Source organism: Maniola jurtina, chromosome 5 (assembly GCF_905333055.1).
Source record: "Maniola jurtina chromosome 5, ilManJurt1.1, whole genome shotgun sequence".
Taxonomy (NCBI): Eukaryota; Metazoa; Arthropoda; class Insecta; order Lepidoptera; family Nymphalidae; genus Maniola; species Maniola jurtina.
In genome coordinates, this window is record NC_060033.1 from 14,497,295 (window position 1) to 14,519,645 (window position 22,351).

A 22,351-nucleotide genomic window follows, 5' to 3' on the forward strand; every position below is an offset into this window, starting at 1 on the left:
CCCAAAACAAAAATGACGCCACTGCTCCATACAAACCATCGATTTTGGTAGCGCCACGATACAAACTTATTTTTATTTATTTATTTTTATTTTTCATGTCCCAGAATTGTAGTTACAAAAGTTATAATAAATTATGTTAAGTGCGTTGGAAATGCTTATCTCTAAACAGAGATTTATTCCAGCTTCCCGTTCAAGGTTACCCAAACCCCTTTGATATTTTAATTTTACTCTCTATCTAATAATGTTCATGAGATACAGCCCGCTGACAGACGGACGGATGGACGGAAAGACGGACAGCGAGGCTTAGCGAGCGAGGGTCCCGCTGACACCCTTCGATTACGGGATCTTAAAAATAGGAGAAATAAGAACAAAGGTCCAATACAGTTCATCAGTAAGTTTATTGGTGTCGAGTACATCAAGCGAGTGTTGTTGGATGACGCGCGCGTAGTACTGCGCGGAGGCGCGGGGCCGCCGCGTGCGCTGCGGGTCGCTGAAATCCACCTCGTACAGACCGAATTTAGATCTAACGGAAAAAACAAATTTAGTATAATATGCCGGCGCGAAGGCGTCAAGAAAATCAAGATTTCAATAATTAACCACTTTTAAACTGTTTGAATATCACAAACTAAACAGACCAAAACAGATTTTGCAAAGATAATTCAGACGGTAGCAAAAGACGATTGTACAAGCATGTTTTGGTATAAATACTGGTAACCGCGCGGCATTCTCGCTCGAGACCATGCGGACCTCTTAAAGTTGTCAAAAGTGAATCCAGACAAGTTGTGGTTATAATTGTAATGATTTTTAGTGAAAGTGTTGAAGATAGTATCCCCTCCATTAAAATAACTCTGAGACACTTGATCCGTCCTAATATTAAAAAAAATATATAAAGTGATTAATAAAGTGGTACCTGCCATAATACTTATGTTTTATAATAATTTACCGATATCCGTCGCTCCACTCGTAATTGTCGATCATGGTCCACGCTGTATATCCTACTATTTTCACTCCATCCTCGTTGATTGACAATAGTACCTGAAATATTTTATTTAGTATATTTTAGTTAGAGCACATCAAACTAAAATCTAGCTAGGTACTACATACTTTTAACAGCTTTATCGTACTGATTTTTTTTTACAAGAGAAGAGCCGTAGACATCATCTCTCATGTTGATGATGATCTATATTGATTTGTCGGGGTGCTGCCTCAGCTTGATACGGCAGCCAGTCAAATGCAGCGCTGGTTTTCAGACATGACCTCTAGTGATATTACGGGCCCTAAACACGTCTCAGAGCCGTATTATTGTGTCATCATTAATGTCCAAAGACTTGAGAGCTTTGATCTTTTGTTTCTATAAAGACCTACCTGTTCTAAATGATCTCTGTAAAAGTTGATGCGATCCTGGTCGTCCAGATCTGTGTCGTATCCAGCGACACCGTTCTCCAGAATGAAGATGTCTATGTCACCGTACTGCTGCTTCACCTTAGACAGTTGGAGTCGCAAGGCTCTGGGGTACGACTGAAATGGAAGATCATTATAAGGGCACCCTCGAAAAGTTAAGGAAGCAGTAGTGTCATTCTCACTATTTCATTATTTATTTTATGTGTTGAACGTCTAGACTAGACTCTAGTCAACCTCAAAACACCCAAAGTCATCACTAAGGCTGAAATTAAAATAAGTCTGAATTCTCAATTAGGTGTCTATTATATGAAAAGGAAAGAACTATCACATTGCTCAAAATAAGTAGATATGTATACCTGTGCCTGTATTAAACAGCATCACGTAACCTAAGATTAGAGCACTTACAGCCTTAATCTACAGCCATGCGCCCACGAAGCAAATCTATACCCTGCGTGCGCACTACGTATTGTAGTCGCGTAGGTACATGATGCCATTAAATATCCTGGGAGATTTCCACGCGGCTGGCGTGACTGCTTCGTAGTCGCTTCGGTCGTGCAGGTTTGAAACTTTGAACAGACTTACAGCATAAGAAAATCGTAATACGTACAAAAAACCAGCGAGTGGCCCCAGGCTTCCAATCGGGACGGACTGACAGTATGAAGTCGAGGTCTGGACAACCAGTAAAAGGCCAGGGTCCAACTTCCTCGCCTGCCTTCGCTCTTCGTACAGTGCGAGCCGTGTAGAAGTTGAAACCGAAGAAGTCGTACGTTCCTGAAATACAACTGAATGAATATATTACTTTATTAAAGGACTCGACACAAATCAAAAGACCTTGAATACGCAGGCGGCCATTACATTATGTGCATGGGAGTATAACTACGACCCGAAGTTCTAACTTCGAAGAGGATAGATTTATCGCCTTTAGAATGAGGAGTGCTCTGAAAAGTGGTGGACCTCATTCATGACCTACTTTTTCTACAACGGCACGGCACGCCACTGTTAACATTTTCACCCTCACCACCTAGGTGCTTGGTGCACTTCGACCACCCGTTGTGCCAATTTTTTCAACAAACAAAGTGATCCTATTAGGGTTCCATTTTTTTTTTTGAGTTACGGAAACCTTACTAGCAGAGAAAAGTCTCTGCTATAGCATACTAAATAGCTAAAGTACTGTAGAAAATTAAAAAAATCGTATCAAACCTCTAACTAGTTCCTTCTCTTCCTGAGTGAACGGGGGTAACTTCGACCCCGTATATCCCAGCTGCCTGCTCTTTTCTGCTATCTTCTTCTCCAATTCAGGAGGCCATCCACCATCCTTTGAAAATACGGGATGAGTGTATACTCCACCCTGAAATTCAGATTTTTTCCATCAAAGGAAGAAATAACTCCTGAGTTTTGGCACAAGTCTTTTCTTTGGATTTAGCCTTCTAACTGGAAAATATTACAACAAGATCTGTAACGCAGTTATAGCTCAAACCACTAACTAGCTCTTAAAACAAGTTATTTTGCACCTTTGTTTTCAGTTTTCTCTTTTCTCTTTAACGTTTATAGATACATGAGAGTACATGAGATTTCTTTCAAGAAATCCCACGCCATGAAGCCAGGGTAATCATCTAGTTTATTTACAAGCGCTGTCACTACTGGGCTATAAGTCCTTCCTCCATGTTGTTTACACAGGGTTAAAGATCTAGGTAATTTGAGGACTGTTTTTGTAATGTGTGGAATTACATACCCAAAGTTGTTGAGCGAGATCTGCCGATTCCTGCTCATTTTCGTCATCTGGTTCGAACCACATTAATTGATTGGTCAGAGAAACTTTACCTGAAACAAAAATTTAACCTAATAATAATTAATGATAATAATGTAGCCTAAGACGATTCACGCCAGTTAAAGACGCCTATTTACTCTTCTTTAAAGGTACCAATATTGTAAGTGACCAGGAAAACAGAATCTGGAAGGACATTCCATATTCTAGCTAGCAGTGCGTATTAGAAACAAGAAAGCAAATCGTTTTGCATGTATCTGATAAGTTAGAATCTGTTATAGTAGGTTACCATCTAAATCTATTTATCTAAAGGCAATCCAAACCAGTGGTAGATGCACTTGACGTTTCAAAAGTACTTGTAAAAGTTTGAGTAAAAATATTTTGAATTTTGATTTTGATCGCCGATCCACTAAAATTAAGTACTGTATATCCTGTGGGATTGATTGTAATCCACCACGCTGGCCAACCTCGGTTTGACAGACTTCACACACCTCTGACAACATTATGGTGAATTATCAGACGTATGTAGCTGTCCCGTTAACGTTAAAGTAAGTGATATTAATAAATTGCTCAAAACGCGCATAACGCCGTAACATTACTATCGTACCTTGATATTTTTGTCTGAACTCTTCATCATAGATCCTCCACGCTTTTGCATGTGCGAGAACAGCATTCTTACTGCACATCAAGCCTCCAAAGGCCGGGCTTGCAATCCCAGGAGCGTGCATACCAGAGCCATAGCTCACTTGGCAATAGATTATGGGTTCATTTATGGTTAACCAGGTCTTGACTCGGTTGCCGTAAAGGGAAAACGCGACCCGTGCGTACTCCCCGAACCAGTCAGCTATCAGTGGATTTGTCCAACCCCCTGAAAATATGTACTCGTATATTGTTTCTTTAAATTATTCATCCTTCGTCGCCCATATTTGTTTATAACCATGTTTATAATTATGTACGGAACTCTTAAAGAGCAAGGCCCGACACGCAATTGGCCAGTTTTTATCTGAAAAATATAAATCCACTTGCCTAGATTTTGCAAGGATTGCGGCAGATCCCAATGGTACAGAGTGACCACGGGTTCGATTCCCTTCTCCAAGAGCCCGTCAATGAGATCACTGTAATATTTCTTGCCATCTTCGCTGACATAATTTGAGAAACCATTCGGCAATAACCTCGCCCAGGCTATGGAAAATCTGAAATGGGAAAACGATCAATTAATTCAATAGCAGTATTAACGCCTGTAGGTACAGTAGGGACTAGGGTTCTTTATTGGCGGCTAATGTAAGTCACAGTGTCGCGTCACAATGAAATGAAATAGCATGGATTATTGGGGATACTGCGTATCGAAATACCTTTATCAAGTAGATTTACTAGAATTGTAACTAGCTACAGCCAAAGCCTCAACAAACCATGTAGCTTTTTTAAAGATTGCATCGGAATTTCCCAACATCCAAAATCCAAAATCCTTTCCAACATCTTTTTAGTGAAGGTACCACCCACCTGTAAAAGTGCAACCCAAGTTCAGAGGCGATTTCAACGTCCCTCTGCCACTGGTGGTAGCTGTCGCAGGCCACGTCTCCGGTGGAGCGGTCTATGATGGCCTCGGGGTGCTCGTGGGTGAACACATCCCAGATGCTCTCGGATTTATCTGCGGAGAAGCTTATTTTTAACCCTCAACCCAAAAAGAAGGGTATTATAAGTTTGACGTGTCTGTGTGTATCTGTGTATCTGTCTGTGGCATTGTAGCTCCTAAACTAATGAACCAATAGCAATTTAGTTTTTTTGTTTGAAAGGTGGCTTGATCAAGAGTGTTCTTAGCTATAATTGAAGAAAATCGGTTCAGCCGTTTGAATGTTATCAGCTCTTTTCTAGTTACTGTAAGCTTCACTTGTCAGGGGTGTTATAAATGTTTAATTTACCCTTGTATCATCATTGCATAGACGTGCCATGCACGTGCACCTAGTAAGTATTGTACGCAACAGGTCGAGATGGCAATTTCTTAGCGAAGTGTCATCACATACCGGGTAGGTAATCGATATCGAATCGAATCACATTTTATTCTGGATACATAGTAGGTTCATACCTACTTCTTTTCGATATGCCAGTGTAAATCAAAGCCCAATCCAGTGCATTTATAACAATTATTTTTCCGTTCAATGACACAATATTCTAATACCTACTTTTCAGCCTAGTTCACGTGTTTGAGAATGGATTATTAGTTATTAGGGTTCTTTTATTTTTAAACGTGACGAACAGGCAAATGATGTCATATTTTTAGGGTTTCGTACCTCAAAAGGGAAAACGGAACCCTTATAGGATCACTTCGTTGTCTGTCCGTCTGTTTGTTCAATAGGTACAGAAAACTACAAGCAACGACGAAATCGGTAAACGCCGTCGATACGGATTCGAGCAACACTAAAACTTAGACAGCGTGCCGGGCGTTCTCCCCTGCTCGACCTACCTCATACCCCGATTGCCACCTCGACCTGTCGCGAACAATACCTATGTGGTTACTTAATATTGATAACATTTGAATGTCTAGTATCTACTAGACAACAGATATATACTAGACAATCAAATGTTATCAATATTCTGTCAGTGTATAGCAAAAATACAGTTAGTTATCTAAGGTAAGATAAGAAATTGCCAGGTGTATCTACGTTTTATGCAAAAGATCTCTACAAACAAGATAAAATTAGTAACTGATAAAATTATTAGATCACTAACCAAATAACATTTTCAGGTGAAAGCGTTGTTTTTAGGGTTCCATAGTGAAACAAGAAATCCTTAGGTGTAGTTCCGAGCAGACCGTGCACATATCCAGCTGGGGACAGTGAACTTTCTTACCACTAACATTCCAAGCTCCTTCGACTTGGTAGGCAGCTGTTGCGGCCCCAAACTTGAAGCCAGGTGGGAAATTCCTGTTGCAGCATGCTACAACCACTAAAGCACTGAAAAAGAAAATATTTTACTTTAAAATTTAACCATATGTATAGGTTGCTATCAGAACGCTGGCAAAAACGGTGATAATTGATAGTACTGATGATTACAATAAAATAATGAAAATTCTGTATTTTTTAAAAGTTCGCAAAGTATTGCAAAACAAACACCTGACTAACGCTAGAGGTCAACGAACGTTGCGCGGATAGGTGCCATGTCGTAGGCGTAGGCATTGACTCCTAGTTTTGCACGCTTTACATTGCGGGTAAAAATCACCAAAAAACAATTATAAGGCAAATGGTTATTGGTATTGGATTGTGTTTCTGTAGTATAATAGTGTTAAGTTTTCGTTAGCGTTCTAATTACACCCTGTATATGTACCAAGATAACCCTTATCAGTACTATACGATTAATGAAAAGGGGGCACGACCTTGAGCAAGCAGGAAACCGAGAAAATAATAATAATAAAAATAAATAATAATAAATTTATATCCAAGCCATACCTAATTAGGTTCCATTATTTGCAAAAGTCTAGCTTTGTAGGACTCCGTACACAAAGGGTGCTAACGAGATCCTATTACAAAGTCTGCGCTGTCCATCCGTCCGTCTGTAAGTCAGCGGGCTGTATCTCATGAACCGTAATAGCACGGTAATATTATATACATAATATTACCGTGGTAATAGGTAGAAAGTTGAAATTTTCACAGAATGTGTAAGTATTTTTATTGCCGGTTGCCGCTATAACAACAAAAAACTGGCCGCCATTACAATTAAAAAAAAATCAATGGTGTCGATTTTTATTGTTCTAATAACTAATGCCCGTTATGTGTTAAAATGCGACTCGCGCGCCAGCTATAGTACGATGATGTTACTATGACAATAACCTGTACGGAAGCGTCAACAACAACGCTACAAAGTTTCAACTCAATCTGACGAATGATGCCTGAACGCATAGGTAAATAACGAACCATCGGTAAAATTTTCGTTATATCAGATTTTATTATTTTGATGAAAAATATAAAATAAAAATTCACTAACCTGAATACGAGTGTCTTAGCCAACCACATACCTACCGTCTATTGCAGTCCACTGCACCACTACCACACTACTGTCGAAAAGTCGGTATGACGACTGCATGATAAATACTATCTACAAATAAATGTAACAATTTAATACACTATCTTCACTATCTTTGACGGCCTTCCTGGCACAGCGGCAAGTGCTGCGGTTCGATCTCCAACACGGGTTTGGAATTTTATAATTTCTGGTCTGATCTGGTGCAAGGCTTCGACCGTGGCTAGTTACCACCCTACCGGCAAAGCCGTGTCACCAAGCGATTTAGCGTTCCTGTACGAGGCCGTGCAGAAACCATAGGGGTACGGGTTTTATGAAAACTGCCATACCGCTTCCAGGCTAGCCCGCTTTTATCTTAGACTGCATTATCACTTACCACCAGGTGAGATTGCAGTCAAGGGCTAACTAGTACCTGAATTTAACAAAAATCAATAAGGGACGGACCGTGAGTTGGTGGGCCAAAATTTATAGTCAGTGACTTAGATATATGGATTCTGATTTATATTTCAATACTCCAAATGTTCAGGTATTTAGGAGTTATGGTTGAATAAAGAGACTCTCATGTACAAACCCTGAAAACATTACACTCTTTTTAGCGTTCCGTACCTCAAAAGGAAAAACGGAACCCTTATAGGATCACTTTGTTGTCTGTCTGTCTGTCGTGTCTGTCAAGAAAATCTATAGGCTACTTCCCGTTGACCTAGAACCATGAAATTTGGCAGGTAAGTAGGTCGTATAGCACAAGTATAGGAATAAATCTGAAAACCGCGAATTTATGGTCACATCATTTAAAAAAATAAAAAAATATGTTTCAATTTTCAAAGTAAGATAACTATACCAAGTGGGATATCATATGAAAGGGCTTTATCTGTTCATTCTAAAACAGATTTTTATTTATTTTTAAGCATAATAGTTTTTGATTTATCGTGCAAAATATTGGAAAAAACACGAAATTGGAGTGGGTACGGAACCCTAAGTGCGCGAGTCTGACTCGCAATTGGCCGGTTTTTTAGGCTTTGTAAGAATAAGGTAAAATAAGTACAAAGATGTAATACAGTTCATCAGTAAGTTTATTGGTGTCGTGTACATCAAGCGAGTGTTGTTGGATGACGCGCGCGTAGTACTGCGCGGAGGCGCGGGGCCGCCGCGTGCGCTGCGGGTCCTTGAAGTCCACCTCGTACAGACCGAATTTAGATCTAACGGAAAAAACAAAAAAAAAAAGCTTAGCAACCCATCATCAATCAAACTAAACCAATCAACCAACAAATCATCTCACAGCTCACTACTGAGAATGAGAAAGTATTTTCTCGGAATGAGAAGAATTTAGATCTTGGCCTAAAGGTGCCCACGCACTCGAACTGAACTGCAGCTGAACTGCGCGTCGCGGCAGTGCCCCGTACGATATTCTCTCCGGCCGCGACGCGCGTACGTCACTGCCGCGCGTGGGCACCTTTAGTCAAACGGAGAAGACCCCGCTGAAAATGTTATAAAACTGTAGAAACTTTTTGTTGATGAACGATGTGCGAAAGCATGGGTAACGAACGGAATTAATTTTTATAAGGTTCCTAGCTGATGCCCGCGACTTCGTTCGCGTGGATAGGTTTGCAAAAATCCCGTGGAAACTCATTGATTTTCCGGGATAAAAAGTAGCTTATCTATTAATCCAGTCCATCTATCTTCATTCCAAATTTGAGCCAAATCGTTTTAGTTGTTTTTACGTTAAAGAGTAACAAAGACACACATACACACAAACTTTCGCCTTTGTAATATTAGTGTGATAGTGCCATTTACCGATATCCGTCGCTCCATTCGTAATTGTCCATCATAGACCACGCTGTGTATCCTATAACTTTCACTCCATCCTCCTTAATTGACAACAGTATCTGAAACAAGATAAAGTTGAAAACTAAAACTCGACTGCGATCGTCATACATACATACATAGACTGTTAAAATCCTAACCCTTCCTTTTTGGCTTTGCCGCAGTCAAAACTATAATCTGGTTGTAGTTACTACTCGGCAGTTAAAGTTAGGATGGTTTAGGCCCAATTTCGCCAAACAATTCTAAACAAGGCACTAGCTGATATCTCTTCAAAAATAACAGAAATGTTATGTTAATAGGTATACATTCCATGAAATATTTTTGACCGAACATCAATGAATTAAAAATTATCTGAATCACTCACAAAGCATTCACTTACAGTTTAAAACGGCCTGAGTCAGTTCCGTATCCGTAGAAAAGGACCCGTGTAACTGATTCTGGCAACTGACTTTTCTACGGATCTCCTCATTTCTAATTAGATCACGTAGAGAAACTCTGAGCTTTCATAAGAGGTCTATTTTAATAGACGTCACTGGCAACACACACTGTCCAAAGATCTGTTTGAAGACTGTGATTTTTGATTCTATAAAGACGTACCTACCTGTTCTAAATGGTCTCTAAAAAAGTTGATGCGATCCTGATCGTTCAGATCTGTGTCGTATTCAGCGAGACCATTCTCCAGAATAAAGATGTCTATGTCTCCGTACTCCTGCTTTACCCAGGAAAGCTCGAGACGCAGACCTCGGGGGTATGACTGAAATATAAGGTTAGAAGGTTGTTTTAAGGGCACCCACATATACAATTGATTCTGGGCTACGGCCGTGGCTAGAATTATCAACAATGATCTTCCACATGTCTTTGGCATCTTATTGTATGGCGTATAAAACTCGTTAAGGTGCCAACGCACTCGAATTGAACATATTCTCTCCAGCCGCGACGCGCGGCAACGGGCGCTGAATCGCTGTGCGGCGCCGCTCTAGTGCGATATGCTCCATACAAAATGATAGAAGTAATATTCTGACGCGATGTGCCGCGTAGTGCAGTCTCGTGCAGTGCAGCTGCATTTCAGTTCTAGTGCGTACGCACCTTTAATGGTAACGAGATCTCCAATTAAATTTCAAATAGGCCGGTCACACAGCAGGTAAGGGAATTCACAATCTACCGACTAATGTTACTTGTTGGTGAAATTATCGTCAAACCTAAATAAAGGCTATATTTCTTTATTTAAAAGGTACATACAAATAACCAATGAGTGGCCCCAGGTTTCCAATCGGGACGGAGTGCCAGTATGACATCGAGGTCCGGAGCACCAGTTAACGGCCAGGGTCCGACTTCCTCGCCTGCCTTCGCCCTGCGTGCAGTGCGAGCCGTGTAGAAGTTGAGACCGAAGAAGTCGTATGTTCCTGAAAGGAGTTTATACATACAACTTTACTATAGACGAGGAACCGCAAGTTTGTAGACAAGATGTTGACTCCAACAGTGCATTGTGGAGCGCGCCCAGTTTACTGCATTTCGGGTCCTTATTAAAATTGTATTTTCTTTGGAACTACTAAACACCGCTATCAACTATGATACAATTTTAAATTACAATTAAAGCCTTTGGCGCCTGTTATACCTACCTATGGCTATATGGCTACCTAGACCCTAAGGTCTCAGTTCCTATAGAACATTTATCTATTTTACGAGTTCGTATTCATTCCAAATCTCAATCGAGTTCTTTCTCTTTGTGAGTCTAAATTATTATTGTGAGTGAATAGTTTTTGCCAATGTGGATACTTCGAAGCAGCAAAGATGTAATGAAATATAGTCCTGTAGCCGACGGCAACAGGACTATATTATCTTCGCTAAAATGCTGGAGCGCATCAAAAATTCGTATCAATCTAACCTCTAACTAATTCCTTCTCTTCCTGAGTGAACGGGGGTAACTTCGACCACACATATCCTTGCTGCCTGCTCTTTTCTGCTATCTTCTTCTCCAATTCAGGAGGCCATCCACCGTCCTTTGAGAATATGGGATGAGTGTATACTCCACTCTGAAATTCAGAATTTTTTCATCAGATAATTTCAATTTTAGGAGAACTATCTCCTGACACAGGTCTCTCCTGGGTTAGCCTGTATTATTGTAACCACAGTACAAACAGGTCAGGCACAACAACACAGAGGGAACAAGTCCAAATTCGGACCTCCAAAGTCATCCAGTCACCAACTTGGGTCAAAATTGCTGACCTAGCACATATTATGTGTATAAAAGGAGAAAGTAACTGACTGACACATCAATATATCTCAAACCGCTCGATCTAAAATCCTGGAAAGCTTGTAAGTTTTCAGTATTCTTTATACCTCCCCCCTAAATTTTTTTTTTTATCAAATTCCACCTAGGTAAGCGGAAATATAGTTTATTAACAGGCGCTGTCGTAGTTGGACTAAAAAGTCCTTCCTCTATGTTGTTTATAATAAAGTAACAGATGTAGGCTATTTAAAAAAACTTTTTTCTCAAAACTGTGGAATTTACATACCCAAAGTTGCTGAACGAGATCTGCTGATTCTTGCTCATTTTCGTCGTCTGGTTCGTTCCAATTTAACAGATTGGCTAGAGAAACTTTACCTGAAACGAAAATGCCTTTAACTCATAAATACTCGTAAAATGGTTTCTTGACCTAGTAGTAAATCTATAATCTATATATTTATTTTTATTCTAATAAATAAAATTGAAGTGTCGTGTCTGTTTGAACGGGCTAATCTTTGCAATGGCTTAACCTATTTTGACGGGACTTTCACAAACAAGTAGAGGATTAACCAAGGGGTAACATAGGCTACTTTTTTAACCAACTTTGAAGAATGGAGTTGTGTTTTTCTACCTATGTACGCTGATATCTCCGAGATTTCTGAACCGATTTGCGTATTTTTTTTTATCGTTAAGGGAACTTTGCGACATTGTTTCATAAAAAAATTTGGATTCCAACTCCTCAATCCTGATGCTGCAGGGGATATGATCAATCTACGCGGGCAAAGCTGCGGGCATCATCTAGTTATGAATACGATGCAGCCTAAGAGGTCTATTCACTCTTCTTTTAAAGATCCTACTTTTGAAATGAGGGCGCTGGCCAACTTTGGATTAATAGACTTCAAGCACCTTTGAGAACATTATGAAGAGTTCCCAGGTATGCAGGTCTCCTCACGATGCTTTTGCTTATCATTTATGCACGTGATATGTATAAGCACATAGCTCCAAATTCCAATACACGCCTAAACTAATCATACCATAATCCCACCGCTGCCACCATATAGTAAAACAAGACGAGTCGACCAACAACTGATTTATTTTATCAATGAATACCCTCAAGTACCTATATTATAATAATTACACTGCACCTTGATATTTTTGTCTGAATTCTTCATCGTAAATCCTCCACGCTTTGGCATGTGCTAGAACAGCATTCTTACTGCACATTAAGCTTCCAAAATCCGGGCTTGCAATCCCAGGAGCGTGCACACCAGTGCTATAGGCGATTTGGCAATAGATTACGGGTTCGTTTATGGTTAACCAGGTCTTGACTCGGTCGCCGTAAAGGGAAAACGCGACCCGTGCGTACTCCGCGAACCAGTCAGTTATTAGTGGATTTGTCCAACCACCTGAAAATAGATTTTCACACAAAAAAAAAATTCCAAATTGGTCCAGGGCTTAGAGTAATCGGGGAACATAGTTACATAAAAAATTAAAAAAAAAAAGATTCCGACGAATTAAGAATTTTTCTCCTTTTTTGGAAGTCGGTTCAAAATAAGATATTATGACACCGAGAATAAGCGCAAAGTTTTTTTTTGGGCTAAGGTAGCAATTTTGTCTGAAATGTACAAATATACACTTGCCTAAATTTTGCAAGGATTGCGGCAGATCAAAGTGGTACAGAACTACCACGGGTTCGATTCCCTTCTCCAAGAGCCCGTCAATGAGATCACTGTAATATTTCTTGCCATCTTCGCTGACATAATTTGAGAAACCATTCGGCAATAACCTCGTCCAGGCTATGGAAAATCTGGAATGAGAAAAAAAAATTGAAAATCAGAGTTGCACGCGGTTTTTAACTGCAAAATTTCACAGGACTTAACACACATTTTATTCATTGTAATATTATAATTCTTAGCTAATTCAGTACCAAAAACTACATTCATGGATCTTTGTAAACAATAGGCATGTGCTTTGTTTTCGAGTCAAACTCAAGTGCAAATTCAAGTATTCCTATACCTTATCGGTTAATAACACACATATTTACCAATGATGATATAATTCTCAGATAATTCAGTACCTACTTACCGAAAATGGCATTCAAGAATCCTTGTAAACAATCTATAGGGACGCGATAACCGCTTATGCACGATATTTAATTTAAATGCAGTGTGTTACGAATGCGGTTTATTATGTTGTGCAGCTTATAAGGAATTTAAATCTTATTGCCTAGGAAATAGAACTCACACTCGCTAATTACGAGAACGCGTCGAACGACCGGTTACCGCGCGGCAGCAACGCGGCGAGCGTAATTTTTAACCCCCAACCCAAAAAGAGGGGTGTTATAAGTTTGACGTGTGTATCTGTGTACCTATCTGTAGCATCGTAGCGCCTAAAGAAATGAACCGATTTTAATTTAGTTTTTTGGCTTGATCGAGAGTGTTCTTAGCTAAAATCCAAAAAAATTGGTTCAGCCGTTTAAAAGTTATCAGCTCTTTTCTAATTACTGTAACCTTCACTTGTTGGGGGTGTTATACATTTTTAATTTACACTTGTACCTGTAAAAGTGGAGTCCAAGTTCAGAGGCGATTTCAACGTCCCTCTGCCACTGGTGGTAGCTGTCGCAGGCCACGTCTCCGGTGGAGCGGTCTATGATGGCTTCAGGGTGCTCGTGGGTGAACACATCCCAGATGCTCTCGGACTTGTCTGTGGAAAAAACAAAACAGCTTAGTAATATACACAGTTAAATAGTCATATCACATTATCACACTAATATTATAAAGGCGAAAGTTTGTGTGTATGTGCGTGTGTGTGTATGTGTGTGTGTGTGTGTGTGTGTGTGTGTGTGTGTGTGTGTGTGTGTGTATGTGTGTTACTCCTTCACGCAAAAACTACAGAACGGATTTGGCTGAAATTTAGAATGGAGATAGATAATATCCTGACTTAACACATAGGCTTCTTTTTATCCCGGAAAATCAAATAGTTCCTACGGGCTGCTGCGCATATAAATGCGCTGGCATTTTCTTAGCCCGACGGGTAAGCCTGACCATCCTTGTCCTATCTTGGGCACCATGCCCATCCATGATCACTTATGATAAATATGTTGTATGTATGTTAAATAATACGGTAATGTGGTTAGTGGTTACTGTAGAACTTTTCTTCAGAAACAGGTTTTTCATTTCTTCCAAATTCAAGTTTTATTTTCTTCATTTAATCGCCATAAATGTAACTAACTTAGATGTTTATATAGGTCTAATATTTATAATTAGACATGAAGAAGCAAAGAGCTTATCATACCTACTAAGTACCTACTAGGTATGCACTATGCATATATACATAATTTAAATTTATAATGTGGTTACCCAGACAATAGAATCTTATCACAATATATCAGTATATATTTGATAATAAGTGTGTTTGTATTTAAATAGGTAGTTAATCTTGTAAAATAAGATGAATTGTCTAGCCAACCATTAAAGTATTTTCAGGAGAAATGCTCAATTATTATCAGAGTACATAGTACCTAGGTACTTTTTAGTTAGTAAATAGGTACCTACTTATTAAATAAACAAATCGCAAACTATCTCAAATATGCTAAATTCCATAAAGGCCGGCAACGCATCGGCCGTTCCTCTGGTGCTGCAAATGTTCATGGGCGGCGGTAATCACTTAACATCAGGTGACTCGCCTGCTTATTTGCTCGTTATTTTTTATTACTACAGAGTTCTATCGAGATTATCTGGGATTTCAAGCACCTTAAGGTATTGGATGGCAACTTAGTACCAGTGCTTAGTGCCTAGTCCACAAGGTGGACAGCCAACATCATCGACGACAATGACAACGACGTCGTCGTGAAGATACAATACCATGGAGTATAGAAGCCCCTTGAAGAGATCTATGTCCAGCAGTGGACAGTGGACATGCTTACCACTAACATTCCAAGCTCCTTCCACCTGGTAGGCAGCCGTCGCAGCTCCAAACTTGAAGCCGGGCGGAAAATTCCGGTTGCAACATGCTACACCCAATAAAACACTGAAAAAACAAAATATTTAAAACTAGTGGATACTAAAAAAACTAGTAAAAAAATAATGTGCCTGTAGAATGATGTACTTTGTTCTGTCTGTCTGTCTGTCAAGAAATCTATAGGGTACTTCCCGTGGACCTAGAATCATGAAATTCGGCAGGTAGGTAGGTATTTTAGCACAAGTACAGGAATAAATCTGAAAACTCCGAATTTGTGGTTAAAAAATCATTAAAAAAATAATAAAAATGTGTTTTAATTTTTAAAGTAAGATAGCTATACCAATTGGGGTATCATATGAAAGGTTACCTGTAGGTACATTCTAAAACAGATTTTTATTTATTTATATGTATAATGGTTTTTGATTTATCGAGCAAAATGTTGGAAAAAATACCTGAGCACGGAACCCTCAGTGCTCGAGTCTGACTCGCTCTTTGCCGGTTTTTTAAAATAAAAATAAAATTCACTAACCTGAACACAAGAGTCTTTGGCAACCACATACCGTCTACTACACTGCTATTGTCAAAGAGTGGGTAAGAAGATTACAACAAACCTTGAATGAATAATTATTAAGAGGGCTCTCTCCGTCACTCGCTCCATACAAACGTAGTTCCAATTTCATTTGAATATTAAGCAACCAAAGTCCATGTTTGCAGACATATTCTAGAAACTAATGTCTATGTCTGTGGTTTTCCAGATTTCTGTTAAAATATTCGGTTTCAAACTTACGCGGTCTTAAAAATTCACATACAAGCCTTTGAGGTCCTGTAATTTTAAAACTACATAATTTTAGAAAAATTTAAAACACCACAGGCACAGATATTAGTTTCTAGAATATGTCTGCATTTCATGGACTTTGGTTGCTTAATATTCAAATGAAATTGGAACTACGATTGTATGGAGTAAGTGACGGAGAGAGCCCTGTTAAACACATTCATCCAAGCAACATACCTAGCTATTTCTTTGATATCAATGAACTAAAGAATTAAAGTATAACTAGAACTTATTCCCGGTCTTCGTTGGTCCACGTGGATTCAAGTTTTTTAAAGTTGTTTGAATAGATAACTATTCATTAAATAACTTGACCGTAACTGGAAGCTTTATATTGAGAGTAGCATTTCCGTTTCCGTCGATTTCATGCCAGTTTTCGTACTTTTATTGATGTCATATCCGGTTTTGTGGCGCCACCTGGCGGGGTCGCGCTCAAAGTTTTCGTAAATTGCTCAGCGCGGCCATGGCTTCATTGGCGTTTTGTTTGCCGTCGAAGCAACTTGCAATCAGTCAACACGAAACGTTGCAAGATATTTTATTTTATTGTGTGGTACTTTATAAAGTGAATTTGGTGAATAATTCGCAGTAAGTACTTATTTTTAATTTATATTACATTATGTAAAATGTAAAATATAATAATATGTACGTGATCAATATTTTTAACGGTTTGTCCGTTCGGATCACAGTACTTTATATTTATTTGCCAGAAGGTAGTTATTAAAAACTTTTCGTACTTGAGACGATGTAACAATTAGAAACCGATTATTAGAAATGAATTTCAAATATTTGAAATTAATATTATTTAGCTAAAATTTACCTTTTAAGTCTGTTACAATATGCTCATTTTATTTAGAGGGTACATGACGATAGTTATGACCCCGATTGCATTCTGAAATGAATCCTCTCGGATTTATACGAGAAATTCTTTTAAGATTATGATATGTCTTTTCTAGTTATTGTTATTGTTAATTCAAATTGTTACATCGAATAGTAATGAAATTACAGGTAACCTTTATAAAAATAAAAATATCACACCTGACGATCATCAGGATGAAATCGAATAACAAAGTTCGTGTTTAGATTTTACTTTCAACAGGTTCTAACCTTTAATTAACCAGGTTCCAGGTTTTTCAGGTTTAGCTAGCGCATCTTGGTTTTTACGTGTACCTACACAGTACATTAAAAAGTCTTTGATAAAACTCAAGGTTCATAGACCTAGAAACAAACAAAGAGGTAAAAAAGTATGATACCTTGCAATTTCTAGCAGATAAAGCTTATGCAGCTATCACATACTGCATAAACAAAAATAAGCCTAGGTTTTCCTAAAAATTGTGCTTTCTTGACTTTATTTTTATTCGTATATAAATTAACTGAAGATCAATATTAACTTAAATAATAATATTAAATTAACTAAAATATTGACTGAAATCAATAATCAGACTTCGTCGGGTCTTTCCACAATTAGTGGGTAGCTACAGCATAGAAGGTATTGCGATGCGCTGCGAAATTATCACGAGCCAGGTGGGTCTTTTGGTTACATCCATATGGGAAAAAACGAGTGGAAATTGTTAATATTTTTTGGGTCGAAAAGAACACATTTATTCAGTCAAAAATCAATTATTATTAGTCCGCTGCCTCTCGCGGGGGCAAGGCATTGAAAATGTTACCGTTCCATCGCGTGGAACTATTTTGCATACACTATGGTAAATTATTTTGACGATTCAAAAGCAATTGCAAAAGTGTATTTGAATAAAGATAAGATAAATTTATTTGACCCAGTAATAAATAGAAAACACATTGAACGCGTTCGCCGCTTCACAAGCACAGAAAATTATAATTGTTGCCGTTCCATCGCGTGGAACTACTCGACATGCACATTGCTTTTCTGAAAAATGGTCACCCGCCCCTCGTAGGGGCCATGCATTTCAAATGTTACCATTTCAATACATAGAGCTGCCATGACTACCTTTGCCGTGCATTGAGCCTATTCAATGATCAATATTATCCACTCTCGTGGGTTGGATACCAGTATGATCAATATCATTCAACCTTCGCAGGGTTGATCCTAACATGAGCAATATTATAACACCCTCGCGGGGTGGATACCAGTATGCTCAATATCATCCACCCTCGCGGGGTGGATGCTAGTTTGAGCAATCTCATACACCCTCACGGTGTGAATACCAGTATGATCAATATCATCCACCCTCGCGGGGTGGATGCCAACATGATCTATATCATACACCCTCGCGGGGTGGAAACGAACATACCGGTAATATCTACAAAGGTCATCTAAAAAGTTCTTATCGTTCCTCAATCAGGACTGGAGGTCCAAAAAGGTAAGTAAGCCACAGCATGATTATTTGCACCCGAATTCTCCAAGACAAATCAGAGAAACTAAACCGACCTCGTTCCAAGCAGGTTATTTAGTGCACTGTCTTTCGCAATGAAAGAAAATAGAGGCACCAGAGGTTATACAAAGGTTATTTCAATGGTATCGCATACCAACATTTAAAAAGCCACCTATTGTTTTTCCCAAGGAACTGTACGCAATAGTGCGTAAAATGAATCATGAAGCTTGCACCGCACGCCAAGCTTCCTTTTCACCTTGTTTCTGGTACCGAACTCCGAAGTGTCATCCCGACCAAGATCACATCTTAAAGTACGAAACAACTATGTATGTTATGGCAGAACATTTCATTTTGATAAACATGCAAAGTCTGTTTTCATGTAGTGAAACAGTCTTGTGTCAGTGCTTCTTATTGAGGCCATACGGGAAAGTTAGATAGATTAGATGATAACCTACCTGCCGTTCGGACTAACCACGGTGTCTATGGGTGATATTAAGAGAATGGTGAAATATGAGTCCTATTTTACTTATCAACTTGTCATAGCAAGTTAAGGCAAGTAACTACATGCTAAATGTACAAGAGACTTAATACATGTACATTTTTTACATGCATTAAGTTAATATCTACTACAGTCGAACTTACTGTTTTTGGTATATAAAATTTGAGAATTGGTTCTTTGACCACGAAAGAGTGAGTCTAACTATTTAGAAATACTATGGAGACCCTAGAAAATGCCTCCAAAGAGGGCTGATGGATGTAAGAACAGTTAGAAACGCTAGTTAACAAACCAATGACCACTGGATAATCCAAGATCTATCCAATACTGGTAGATCACTATTATCATTCGTTAGACGTCTACGCTGGACATAGGTCTCATAAAGAGACTACCACATGCCACGTAATTACACTGCATGGATCCCTGCGACTCGTTAAATGTCGTCTATCCATCAAGCGATCTCCACGCTGCACTCCAAGCTGGCAGATGCGATAAATAAATTATAAGGGCTAAAGGAGAAATATTATCTACCTCCACTAGTTCATGTTCTAGTAACGGATGCTTTGGATCAGGCTTGGGAGCATTAATAAACAATCTTCATCTATCATGCTCTTTGACATGAAAGGAACAAATGCTTTACTCTTATCAAAATGATAGTCTAATTTACCCTTCAGAAGCTTCAAGAAGGCTCACTTCTTACGCCTTAGTTCAAGTCTCATTCAAAGTAACAACGAGACGTTACTCTCTCATTTACTAAGAAAAAGAAGAATGATGTTCATTCTTTCATTCATTCATTTGTTAATAAAGCATATTTACAAGGTTTAAGGATGTTGTTATCCTTATTGAATAAAACATTCCAGATACTGGAATTATGGCTTGACAAATACACCATAGCTTACAATATTATATCCGGTATGTATAGTAATCATGTAAATAATTTGTATCTAATGTCATAGCCAACCTCCCAGAGTGGCAATACGAGCTTGCGTGGAAATAATATTTGCAAAGTGGGTAATCCTGGAGGTCGATCTATTCACCTCGGAGAAAGCATTCGAAGTACACAACTATGCACTCTTAGATTTGATGGACCATCAAGTCCTGTTTCACGATGCTGTATCTCATGAAAGTTTCCATTGGCATAGTTGGTTTACGCCATTATTTTCAATTCTTCGTCTTGACTCTTGACCCATCTCAATTGGTCAAAAGGAATATTTTTTGAACAGTTGATTTAGTTTATATAATTTACTCCGATCGAAAGTGTTTGGCGGGCCTCGACCGTTTATATAAAACACAGCCTCATTGACTCGCAATGGGTCTGTCATTGTCTTAAGAAGTCTAGAAATAATGAGTGGTCCTATACATTAGACACATAAAACCTAAGCAGTAAATCACTGCTTAATTTCAAGCGGAAATCTATCTTGAAACTATTGAATAAGCTTGGAAACGTTGATCATCATGGTCTTTAAAGAAAAATATTGATACGAACCTAAAGTATCACAATTAGCACCAGTTTTGGCACATAATATAAATGACATAATTTAGAATTTTCATTCCTCTTACACGAATCTGTAATTGGATCTGTTATTGGATGTATGAAATAAAAGTCAAGTAATGTTTGTTAATGCGCGTGTTTTATATGTGCTATATTAATGAATAAAAGCAAATTCACTCAATTATGTATTCATGTCCAAGCATGTTTTAAAATCGATTTCTTCAGAGAGATTTGAAATCCACCCGTTTGGGGTGCTAATAATAACTTATTACTTAACTAATCATTTGTAATATCTGCGTTTTTATTACTGCTTACTATTCAGATAACTTCATATTGCATCAAAATCGTACCTTAGAACGAATGATGTGTATTTAATAAAATTTGATGATTATAAAATTAAAATCTGACATTTGCCCTAAATTCGGCTCAAAATCTGAAATAGACAACCAATCAGAAATTGCTTGTAATAGGAATAGTCATAACGGGTATCTTTACCCTCTTTTTGGATTTATATGTGTAATTGGTAATTAATTATTGAACGACAGAGTATGATATGCTACAAAATATAATGCTCTATATTTTATAATGGTTAACGGATTAAACGTGCCTCTCGTACAGTAGGTATAGCAGACTGGGTAAAAACCTTTTTGAAAGAAGCAAGCATATCTGCTACTTCTCGTAGCATACACTCAACTCAGGGAAAATCATTCTTATGATGAGATGGCCCATGAAAATTAGCAATCAGCTAATACAATTCAAAATTTTTCTAAATGTAAAGTGATTGAAGGCAATGTACTTAGTCCAGGTGGTATCGCTCAACTAACTATTCTTCAGTTCTATGACTGATAGTTAAAATTCTTTTCTTTATTGATTTTGTATTCAAATAAACAAAATTTTGTTTATGAAAAAGAACATAATATCATATAAGTACTCATTATGGTACAAATATTATCACATTGGCGTAGAATTCTAATATCTATTATGTGGCGTCACCAGGCGAAAACAAACAGGGTCTCAATATAAAGCTTCCAGTTACGGTCAAGTTATTTAATAGTAGCGTTTTACCTGAAAATAAAACGCATATTAAAATACTTACCTCACTGGAAGCTTTCAGTAATTCCTGCCTGGTGATATTGAGCCAATGAAGCCATGGCCGCGCTGAGTAATTTACGAAAACTTTGAGCGCGACCCCGCCAGGTGGCGCCACAAAACCGGATATGACATCAATAAAAGTACGAAAACTGGCATGAAATCGACGGAAACGGAAATGCTACTCTCAATATAAAGCTTCCAGTGAGGTAAGTATTTTAATATGCGTTTTATTTTCAGGTAAAACGCTACTATTTATTCAAGGCCTCTGTGACATTCAACCCAAGTACTCAACTCACGCATATCGGTCGAATTTCCAGGAGATACTTAAGTTACTTATCCAAAACTAGCTATATTATAAATAATTTATCTTTTAGTGCTAATATTACCCGTTCGCGTTGATCTAGATTTTTAACAACCCCGTGGGAAACCATTGATTTTTCGGGATAAAAAGTAGCTTATGACCTTCTTAGGTCTTTAACTTTACCCATACAAAAATCACGTCAATCCGTTGCGACGTGATTGAAGGACAGCCAATCAAACAAACACATTTTCACATTAATTATAATATTAGTACTTAGTGATAATAATAATTAATCTTCTTTGTATATAATATAACCTAATTACTTTAGGATTAGCGTATAAGATATGAAAGACGCCACGGCCGCGTATTTCATTTCCCTTACCTATTCCATAGGTACGTCTCTCAATGAGAGATGACTAAAGGTATAGTACGCGACAGCTTGAGATGGCAATCGGGAGTAGCCCAATAATTGTAGCCCTATTTTCCTATGATTTCACGTCACCATATCCTAATATTTGACATAATATCGTCGATTCAGGATCAAAGCGACTCTAGCCCAGGGAGCAATAACAATATAACGACATACAGTGTGTGTTTTTTTA

At 38.4% G+C, this 22,351-nt stretch overlaps 1 protein-coding gene across 7 annotated transcripts; it reads right to left on the reverse strand.

Annotated features, from left to right (window-relative positions):
• Window positions 1-321: 321 nt before the first annotated feature.
• Window positions 322-15,786, reverse strand: LOC123865080 (myrosinase 1-like). 7 transcript variants are annotated; one of them, XM_045905921.1, is made up of 11 exons: window positions 15,718-15,786; window positions 6,014-6,117; window positions 4,667-4,814; window positions 4,193-4,359; window positions 3,774-4,034; window positions 3,134-3,222; window positions 2,602-2,749; window positions 2,009-2,172; window positions 1,366-1,518; window positions 944-1,035; window positions 322-523 (listed from the first exon to the last, which is right to left on the reverse strand). In XM_045905921.1, exons 1-11 carry the CDS (start codon window positions 15,744-15,746, stop codon window positions 337-339), a joined length of 1,542 nt encoding a protein of 513 aa, XP_045761877.1. In that variant the 5' UTR covers window positions 15,747-15,786; the 3' UTR covers window positions 322-336. The 7 variants fall into 7 exon arrangements, with proteins under 7 accessions (XP_045761877.1, XP_045761883.1, XP_045761882.1 ...); XM_045905927.1 differs by lacking the exon at window positions 6,014-6,117 and adding an exon at window positions 15,154-15,257 and having other exon boundaries at window positions 15,718-15,782; XM_045905926.1 differs by lacking the exons at window positions 4,193-4,359; window positions 4,667-4,814; window positions 6,014-6,117 and adding exons at window positions 12,869-13,035; window positions 13,784-13,931; window positions 15,154-15,257 and having other exon boundaries at window positions 15,718-15,782.
• Between the last annotated feature and the right edge of the window lie 6,565 nt (window positions 15,787-22,351).

Bases quoted from the DNA above. Each gene is read 5' to 3' on its own strand.
- LOC123865080 (XM_045905921.1), bottom strand. From the start codon at position 15,746: ATGTGGTTGCCAAAGACTCTTGTGTTCAG. The intron at 2,173-2,601 runs GTTTGATACGAT...GTTGTATTTCAG, and splicing joins AGAGAAGGAACTAGTTAGAG to GAACGTACGACTTCTTCGGT. The intron at 524-943 runs GTAAATTATTAT...TTTTTCCGTTAG, and splicing joins GAGTGGAGCGACGGATATCG to ATCTAAATTCGGTCTGTACG.